This window comes from Amphibalanus amphitrite, unplaced genomic scaffold (genome assembly GCF_019059575.1).
Source record: "Amphibalanus amphitrite isolate SeventyFive unplaced genomic scaffold, NRLGWU_Aamphi_draft 000076F_arrow, whole genome shotgun sequence".
NCBI classification, from domain to species: Eukaryota; Metazoa; Arthropoda; class Thecostraca; order Balanomorpha; family Balanidae; genus Amphibalanus; species Amphibalanus amphitrite.
In genome coordinates, this window is record NW_024881572.1 from 631,085 (window position 1) to 640,303 (window position 9,219).

Sequence of the window (9,219 nt, forward strand, 5' to 3'; positions counted from 1 at the left end):
AACTGCTTTGTCCTCAACTCACAGCAAGACAGCCATTCAATTAAGATGATAAGGCAACAAAGTCGGTCCCAAGTATAAAAAACTCGTCAAAACTGGGCATTAAAAGTAACTGAATGCACAGCAGAGGCGGGAGGTAGCCAAACATCAAATTAGTGACGGCGATCCTCAATGTTTTGTCTTTACTGCGCTATTTTTGTATAATACACGTCTTCTCTTGCTTGTCCCAGCTGTTTGTTTCGTAAGCATCAAGCATCAATCTGAATTGAATCGGTTGGGCACGAGCGCAGAGAGAAGGTATCTAACAGTCGGCTCGAATTTTAATTTTTATGTTGGAAAAGGTTTAGTTTCAATGGGGGGGATGTCGAACGTTCGTCATTGATGCTTGTCTTCGTTCTTGAACGGACTTGTTGTTACTTTCACTTTGAGGTGTTCACAAGGGAAGTTAATCATATTTTGTTGCTGTTTTCATATTTGATATTGAAAACTTAAAAAAAATAGTTTTTGCTTAATTTTACAATACATTGAGCTTTGCTTATTGGGTAATTCCTTCGTTAATCAGTTTCCAGTGCATTGCAGCTTTAAAATATTTTTCTCAAAACATTGATATTTATCATGTCTTGAATAGAAGTAAGATAATTTATCGATGTGAGGCTGTCATATCTTGAAAAACACCTTTTCAGTCTTCACAGACTGATATGGAAACATTATATCATCAAACAAATGGACTCATCCAGCGGACACAGCATGGTTTTGCGGCCCTGGAGGTGGCCTCTGCGGCTGAGGCGGAGACCAGAGAACGTGAACTCAACTCAGCCATAGACACCATAGTCAGGTGAGAGAGGGCCTATGCTGTGAGCTGTGCAGCATAGTGCTAAATGGATGCTAGGGATAAGCCCTGAATCTGAAGTGGAAAATATGCACACACTGCTAATGCTTGGGATTGATCATGATCGAAAGTGTGTCTTCATAATGATTTTGGGAATGTCATGTAGCTCTTATTAGTAATATGGTTTATGATTTTTTATGCTGGATGTCTGAAGCCACACTACCATTCCACTGTTTGTAACTTTGTGTTGCAGCAACTGTAAGCGGTTGGACATTCTGGCCGACAAGGAGCCAGTGCAGCGGCGGCACAGTGCCAAGCAGCGCGTCAACCAGCTCAAGTACGAGTGCCAGCACCTGCAGGTCAGTGGACCGCCGCCCGGACCGCTGCTCGCACTCCGCGCAGTCGCCGGGGTCGGGCGCGGGACAGGGGCAAAGTCCGCGGTAGTCCGGAGTCCGGACCGGCGGGTGCAGAGACCGCACTGTGCCACCGTGCTGTACGCGGCGACTCAGGATCATAGCGGGTCGGTCCGAAAGTTCGCCGTGATCAAAGGCGAGACAAGTCCGGTGCATTTTGGTCCGAGAAGACGCATTGTTTATTACGACGCTTCGATCTAAGTTCTAACTTCATCACGTGATCCGTTACGCAGTTTTATCAGCTAGGTACTGAAGCTGAACAGGCTGTCGTGGTTGATGGATCCACCAAGCATTGGACTGCCGTGCTGGCTGATCAGCTCAGCTCATCTCATTGTCCATTGCTTACACCACTCTATTCACCACTCTCTGTGTGCTTCCCTCTCTGTCTCCCTCCTGCCGGTCGGCCGGCGCGCTGACTAGTTGTGTTCCCTGCCGCCAGTCGGCGCTGCGGGCGCTGCAGCACCGGCGGATGGCTCGGGAGCGCGAGCGGCTGGACCGCGAGGAGCTGCTCTCCCAGCGGTTCACCACTAACGACCAGAGTGACACCAGTATCGCCATCGACGCGGCTCTGCAGATGAACGACCGACTCCAGGTGGGTACCGGGAGAGGGCACTACAGGTGGGGACGGGTACCGGGAGAGGGCCACTACAGGTGGGGCAAATACCACGACCGTGATTTGAAGTTTGAACCAGGGCTGCGGAGTCGGAGTCGGAGTCGGAGTCGGTCGGAGTCGACAGTTGTGACCGGAGTCGGAGTCGGAGTCGGAGTCGATTTTAGAAACCCGAGCCGGAGTCGGAGTCGGAGTCACCGAAAATCTGTCGACTCCGCAGCCCTGCTAGGTCTGCGGAGTCGGAGTCGGGAGTTGGAGTCGGTAGGAGTCGACAATTCTGCCCGGAGTCGGAGTCGGAGTCGGAGCTGGTTTTTGAAAGCCGGAGTCGGAGTCGGAGTCGGAGTCGCCGAAAATCCATCGACTCCGCAGCCCTGGTTTGAACGGCAGATAATGGTATTATCGTCTGAGCTGGTCAATGGCGATCCGTTAACGGACCAATGGGTGGCCGTTGGGTGGTCTGCCATCCATGTCTCCTGACCCTGACCTTTGCTGACCTTTTCTGACGTTTGTGGGCGTCCGATCACGTCAGTCCCGATCTGCCATTGCTCCATCCCACTCCCTACTCGGCCCGTCCCGGGCCTGTGCTCGAATGTGTCGCCAGCAGCTACCCATTGATGCGTTGATCAATGATCAGCGTCTGGCCGTGGCATTGAGGCGTTATTGTGTGCAAGATTACTTTACTACTAAGTGTGTGTCTTTGCAGTATTTAACGTCTTTCCTCCTCCTTTGGCAGAGCTCCCACCACGGCATGGACAACCTGCTCGACATGGGCAACTCGGTGCTGACCAGCCTGCGCGACCAGCGCGGCGTGCTCAAGGGCGCGCGCCGGCGCATGCTCGACCTGGCCAACACGCTCGGCATGTCCAACACAGTGATGCGGCTGACGGAGCGGCGCGCCGCCCAGGACAAGTTTATCCTGTTCGGCGGCATGCTGGCCACCCTGGTCGTCATGTACGTCACCTGGCGCTACCTCACGTGACCGGCCGCCGACGCCGCTCTAGGACAATGGGACCGGGTCATGTGATGTTGGGTGTCGGGATGAGCGCTGGCATGTGCAGTCCGGTGGACGGAGGGACCGATGGAGGATACACCGACGTACCGCCGACCCTGAGCGACTGTCCTACTCCGGGCGGCGGCTCTCCAACTCCGGGCGGTTGTCCAATCCCGGCTGTCCCGACTCCGGGTGCCACCACCACGGTACGGAGCCTCACGCGGAAGGTGAGACGCGCCGGGGATGACGTCATTCCACAGTGATAATGTTCGTGTTCAAATGGAATATATTGTAATCGCGATATGTTGTCGCGCTATTCGTCGTGGTAACATCGATATTGATCAATATCAGATCGAATATCGACGTGGTAGGTCGGTTAGTTCGCTGGACCCGGACCAGGCGTTGTATGATTTATTCAGTGCGTTTTTCGCGGTTTGTATCGACCTGTGGCGCTCGTCGGCGCATACTTACCCGTTTCTTGCCGACCAAACGCAGTGATCTGAAATATACCGTAAATCCGCTCAAACGTCGAATTAAGTGCAACCGCTGCAGCTGAAATAGGCATACAGTTTATGTATGCCTGGTTTGAGCTCAGATAAGGCATCAGTAATGCAATAAGCTGCCTCCAACCGATGTGATACTGTTACGATTTCATCATTTATTTCGATTTACGATAAGATTTTCGTTTCTTTTGAAAATGCTCTACAGTATAGTCGACTAACTACAGAATGATATTCCACTTTTCACAGGCAATAATTATTTGCCTGGGGTGGTAGGCTGTGCCGCATCACACGGGCTGAGTTCACAAATTATAGCTTTGTCCCAATGCTCACAATCGACACGGCACAACAACGGCACAACTTAGCGCTCCGGTCAACTGATAGTTTCTGAGAAGTGGAACATCATTCTGTAGTCGACTGTACACCGACATCAGGCTGGGCTCGAGAAACCCAGTCAAGATTCCTAAAAGCCCAGTATAGTGCCGTCTGCTCATGGCCGGCCGTTTCGGCGTAGCCGCACCGGTCTCCCCAGCGGCCATCACAAGTCTACGACTGACAGTACATACAGTGCCGTATTCGCACTCCTGTGCGCAATGTCTGCGTCTCACCGGTTCACAACTACCGCCGGCTTTCCGCATGCATTTCGTAACTCAGGGAGAGAATGCGGTTAACGGTGTCGAAGAATGATGTGTCAACCAACCAGATGGTGTTTGATGCTTGCGTTGAAGAAGACCACGGGACATTGATTATTGGGAAGTTACGATTACTCAGATTGTGTGACACTTTCGCGGAACCGCCATGCCGGTGTTACAATAGAAATTACGGCAAATTCTTCCCGTGTTATGCCTGTCACGATTTGCGCGATCGCGTCACCACTCACCAGTCCATCGACGAATTTCCGTCTGGAAGTCATAGTTTCGACCTAGATAGTGTACCTGCACGACACGGCTGCATTGTCCAATCAAACGATTGGGGCTTCATGCAAGAACGCGAGGAAAAGCCTCTGTTCGTGTCGGGTCCGGTGACTGGTGACGTGTCCGATGGAGGAGGCCCGGCGCCATGCAGTGACGTCCCGAGCTCGCCCGGGATGGCCTGTCATCGATCACCGCCGCGACGAAGGAAACTCGGATGACGCCCGGCGTTTGCCGATTTTGGTATTAGATCCCGCCCTGAGGCCCGAGGGCGGGCCCGTTACAAACATATTACAGCCGATAAGCGTCGACACGGATTCGCTAATGACCCGGCCGGGCGGAGGCGGCGGCCGCGGCAGAGACGCACCATTCAAGGCCGGCTGTTGGACAGATACGACCGGTCACGTGACGGGCGTACAATGCGCCGGCGGCCGCGCTGGGCGTGGGAGCGCAGTCGGACCGTGTCGACTGACACCGGCGGCGGCGCACCTGACGACACGGGCCGCCCCGGGCGGTGCCGGAGACAGAGTCGGGCCGCCGCCGGCGCGCTCCGTGTCACGCGTGCAGCCGTGCCCGGCCGCCGGCGCCGCCCCGCACATTGTCACGGGCGTAACGCGATGATGGCTGGCCGAGCAGCGCGCGGCGCCGGCCGCCGGCGCAGCATCAGCACATTATCGAGTCGCGTCTCGGCGGCCCGGGCCGGCGCGGAGAGCGTGGGAACGCAGCGCGCCGGCCGAGCGGCGTCACGGAGAGCCGGCCGGCCGGCCGCCAGACTGCGGCACAGGAGAGAGCCGCGCGGCGCAGAGGAACGGCCGGCGGCAGCGGGTCGGGCCGCGCTCCGTCGTCAGAGCGGCTGGGTCAGCGCGGACCGTCGAGCTGAGCTCAGCCGGGCGGGGTTCGTTCCGTGTGGTCCGTCGGAGTCGCGCCGACCGGGCCCGTCCCAGACGGCCGCCGGCGGACCCAGTCGCGCTGAACGGTCCGGTCGCCCGGGTCAGCTGTCCACTCACCACACCACCGTACCTCCGCGACTGCGAGCCGATCTGCATAGATGACGTGTGCCCTGTCACTGCAACGGTCCTATATCCGGGATAGCTGAGTCGACCGACCGGTGGGCCCCGTCCCGTCCGAAAGGCGAGCCGATTCACAGGAATGCGCTATGCATACTGCATAGGCATGCCAGGGCGATGTCGGCAGCACTGCGCACATGTGTTGAATGGACTACTACGGTGCAAGGTAGTAAATACCTGTGCCGGTCTTACGGATCAAGAATGCCCTGGGAATGGAGTACAAATATGCGGCCTGGTTTGTGCCGTTAGCATTTATACCAGATATGTGCATTCTGGCTGTCTTCATAAAGCCGGCGGAGAGTCGGGACGTTTTTGCATGGTAACCAGCCGTCTGTTACAGCGACGGGCTGTATCGTATCGCATTCCGCTCGCTCGCTAAGTATAAGTAAGTGACTGGATTTATCGTTGGTCGGCTTCTAAGGCGGCCGGCCGGCCGGACAGCCCGGCGCCGGGCCGTGCACGCCGGCAGCGGTCTGGTATGCGGCACTGAGCTCCGGGCACTGGCCACTGGCCACTCCGGGCTCGGGCGCACAGAGAGCTCCGGGGTGCCCGGAGAGCTGCGGCACTGAGCTGCGGCACTGAGCTCCGGGCACAGAGAGGTCCGGGGTGTCCGGAGAGCTGCGGCACTGAGCTGCGGCACTGAGCTCCGGGCACAGAGAGCTCCGGGGTGTCCGGAGAGCTGCGGCAGCGAGAGAGCTGCGGCACTGGGCTCCGGGCACAGAGAGCTCCGGGGTGTCCGGAGAGCTGCGGCACTGAGCTGCGGCACTGAGCTCCGGGCACAGAGAGCTCCGAGGTGTCCGGAGAGCTGCGGCACTGAGCTCCGGCACTGAGCTTCGGGCGCACAGTGAGCTGCGTCAGTCGAGAGAGCTGCGGCGCCGCTCAGTGTTGGCAGCACCAGGAGGGCTGAAGACTGACGGTGCCCCAGAAATGCTGGTTGTGGCGACCGGAGAGGCGCCCTACTGGTTCTATTAGTTGGAGAATTAAACCCTGTATCCTGTTTAAACCCTGTACTTCGAGCACGCCCTCTGTCGTGTGAAACGGGTGATGGCCGCGCGGGCGCCGTCCGCCTCGCCTGCTTACCCCTGACACTTATTGTCGGGCGCAGTGACGTTTTAACGGAACGCGGTAGGATATACGGCTAGCGCGTTATTTTTTGGCCGCCTGGTAAGTTATGTGACAGCTGACTGTTTACGAGCGCGCCAGGGTGTTAACTGCAGCCACGGACGTGCATTTTATTGATGTAGATGTAAATCGAAGCACACCCGTCCGAGCTGATCTTTTAGCGCGGGCGTTATGCGGTCGTGTACGCCAGCCGTTTCGAGATTTGGATAATCTTTGTACCCATGCCGTTTTGTCGTATGACTCTTTGATGCGTTACCTGTCACGCCTGTCATCCCTGACGTCTGACGTGACCCGCCGTTTCGTTCCGGCTCCGTGACCGGCCGACGTGACGCCGCCCGGTGACCTGGCAGCTCTGCCGGCCTTCGCAGCCGCTGCGTGGCGCGTCCCACGGTGCCGGCGCCGTTTAATGGCCCAGTTACCGGTGAAATACGTGACTGTGGCGCTGCGGCGGCTGTGACCGGTGCAGCTCCGGACATCAATCCCGGCCGGGCGGCGCGGCGGCGGCTCCGTGTCCCCGCGCCGCTGCAGTTCACGCACCCGCCGGCCGCCGAGGAGCCCGGTCCCACGGTCTCGCCGCGGACGCCGTGCCGATCGCGCCTGTTGCGACACTCGTAGATACACAGGCCGCCTATCGGTGTCGAATCGATCGGCCGACGAGCACACCTGGGTAAGCGGATAAAGCTCGATTCCCATCTAGTTCAGAGTTTTCTCCCGGTAAACGTGTAGCCTGCAAAGCGCGGCGGCAGAACAATCATCGGGAATCCTGGTCGGACTCCGCGCGGCTCCCATGGCGCGGTGGGAATCTTCCTCCGTGCTACGCCGGCACGGTAAATTGGGCGCCGGAGCGGGCCGTTCGATCGGAGCCAGTATCGGATCATTAGCGGCCGTACGCACCATGAGCGGTCGCGGCGCGCTCCGAGCCCGCCTCTCACCGCCGGACGATACATAAAACATGGCGCGCTCGGCGGCCGCTGCATAATGAGCGCGGCTCTCACACCTCCGCGCCGCCCGTCCGGCCGGCAGACGTTCCCACCGGCACCGACGCGCACCAAACATCCGCTCCGACGCACTCATAAAGGATCCGTCCGCGGTTATCAACAGGTCTCCATCTCGGCCGACCTCCAGAAACCTTCTCAGGAATGCTCCATTGAAATCCGCGCGCCGGCAGAAAAACAAAATTGTGGGCCGCCAAACAGGGCCGCTTATCAGATGGTAACTTTCTCAGGACAGTTTTAACGGCCGTCGCTTTGTGCGATCCCGGAGCGGCGGTCTCCTCCGCCCGCCGTTCGCCCTCTCCCCTCTGCGGTTCTCACACCGCCAGGCCGCCCGGCCCCTGGATTCAAATCCGCTGGCTAACTGCGTGGGAATCCGCGGGGCGGCGCTGCGGTCGTTTTCCCACGCCGGCCGCCCTGTTGACACGGAGCGCAGTCTGGCGGCCGCTGGCGGCGGCAGTAGCAGAGCGAGCGCAGAGAGGTGAGGACGTGCCAGCTCCGGGGACCGCGCCTCGTCCCGACACGGCTGAGAAGTGATCAGAGCGGTGACAGAGAGCGAGACACAGCCGGGTGAGAAGCGCCGGTGAGCTGCGCGCGCCACCGCCGCCGCGCCGCACCATGACGGACCTGTACTGGCCGTACCCCGACTCGCCCGACTCGTGCGTGTCTGCCAGCTCGTGTTCGTCAGTCTCCGAGATGAGCGTCTCGCCGGCGCCGTCGCCACGCCAGTCGGACGCCGCCGACCCGGAGACGGACACAGACGCCGAGACCAAGATCAAGGCGGAGGTGAAGGCGGAGCCGGTGCTGACCAAAGCGGAGCCCGTGTCGCCGGCGGCGTCCGAGACCAACGCTAACTCGCCGGCGGCCAGCTGGAGCTCGGAGCGGCTCGACAACGCTGACTGCGCGCTGCGGACAGTCACCTCGTCAGTGAGCGTGCACTACCCGCCGAACCCGTACCGGCGGCCGGACCCGTACCGCGCGCCGGCCGGCCGCAGTCGGCGCCGGCGGCCGCCAGTGACCCCGGCCGCCGCCGCCGCCGCCGCCGCGCCGGACGCCGCCGAGCAGCGCCGGTTCCGGCGGGCCGTGGGCGCCGGCGACTGTGCAGCCGTCCGCCAGATGCTGGCCGACGGGGCGCGCGTCGGACTCAACAGCATGGACGCCGAGGGCTGGACGGCGCTGCACCGGGCCGTGCGCAGCGGCGACCTGGAGCTGGTGCGGCTGCTGGTCGGCCACGGCGCCGACTTCCGGCTGGCCGACCGGGACGGCTTCAGCCCGCTGCACATGGCCTCGTGGGCGGGCCACAGTCAGCTGGTGGTGTACCTGCTAGGCCTGCAGCGGTGACCGCCGCCGCGCCGCCCCTCTAGTCCGCCCCCTCTGTGTGTGCAATCCAGCGCCGCCGCGCCGCCGCCGTGGCGGTTTTCCTCGCAGCTGCCCGGCTGTGTGTGCCAGTATAGGTGGTACATTCCCGCCGGCCCGGTCCGGTCTGAGGCTGGAAGGCCGCCGGCCGGCCCAGCCAAGATGGCGGCGCCCGGCCGCGCCGCCGCCGGCCCCATTCCAATGTGCTCGCGCCCGGCCGCGGGCGCGCGGCGCGCTCAGTGTTGCTCTTGTGCCATGTCTTGTTGAAGCGCTCGTATGTTACGGGCCGCGCGGGAGGCGCTCCCTAGCGGACCGGCAGGCTGTACCGGCTGAAGGACCTGCAGGTCAAGGTACGACCGCCGAGACTGGTGTTCGCCGAGTGGCCTCTACCGTCTACCTCGATTTTATTATTTTCTTCTCAGGAAGGCGCC

General features: G+C 60.1%; 2 protein-coding genes across 4 annotated transcripts; both read left to right on the forward strand.

Annotated features, from left to right (window-relative positions):
* The first annotated feature begins 215 nt into the window (after positions 1 to 215).
* LOC122379404 (Golgi SNAP receptor complex member 2-like) lies at positions 216 to 3,366 on the forward strand. Of its 3 annotated transcripts, none has more exons than XM_043361607.1 (5): positions 216 to 294; positions 681 to 832; positions 1,080 to 1,185; positions 1,679 to 1,831; positions 2,583 to 3,366. In XM_043361607.1, exons 2-5 carry the CDS (start codon positions 696 to 698, stop codon positions 2,826 to 2,828), a joined length of 642 nt encoding a protein of 213 aa, XP_043217542.1. In that variant the 5' UTR covers positions 216 to 294; positions 681 to 695; the 3' UTR covers positions 2,829 to 3,366. The 3 variants fall into 3 exon arrangements, with proteins under 3 accessions (XP_043217542.1, XP_043217541.1, XP_043217543.1); XM_043361606.1 differs by having other exon boundaries at positions 265 to 294; positions 690 to 832; XM_043361608.1 differs by lacking the exon at positions 216 to 294 and adding an exon at positions 362 to 367 and having other exon boundaries at positions 690 to 832.
* A 4,684-nt stretch (positions 3,367 to 8,050) lies between these two features.
* LOC122379347 (protein phosphatase 1 regulatory subunit 12C-like) lies at positions 8,051 to 8,773 on the forward strand. Its single transcript, XM_043361482.1, has 2 exons — positions 8,051 to 8,426; positions 8,538 to 8,773. The coding sequence occupies exons 1-2, from the start codon at positions 8,051 to 8,053 to the stop codon at positions 8,771 to 8,773; spliced, it is 612 nt and encodes a 203-aa protein (XP_043217417.1).
* Positions 8,774 to 9,219: the final 446 nt, after the last annotated feature.

Bases quoted from the DNA above. Each gene is read 5' to 3' on its own strand.
- LOC122379347 (XM_043361482.1), top strand. From the start codon at position 8,051: ATGACGGACCTGTACTGGCCGTACCCCGACTCGCCCGACTCGTGCGTG. The intron at 8,427-8,537 runs GTCGGCGCCGGC...GCGACTGTGCAG, and splicing joins CCGCGCGCCGGCCGGCCGCA to CCGTCCGCCAGATGCTGGCC.
- LOC122379404 (XM_043361607.1), top strand. From the start codon at position 696: ATGGAAACATTATATCATCAAACAAATGGACTCATCCAGCGGACACAG. The intron at 1,186-1,678 runs GTCAGTGGACCG...CCCTGCCGCCAG, and splicing joins ACGAGTGCCAGCACCTGCAG to TCGGCGCTGCGGGCGCTGCA. The intron at 1,832-2,582 runs GTGGGTACCGGG...CTCCTTTGGCAG, and splicing joins AGATGAACGACCGACTCCAG to AGCTCCCACCACGGCATGGA.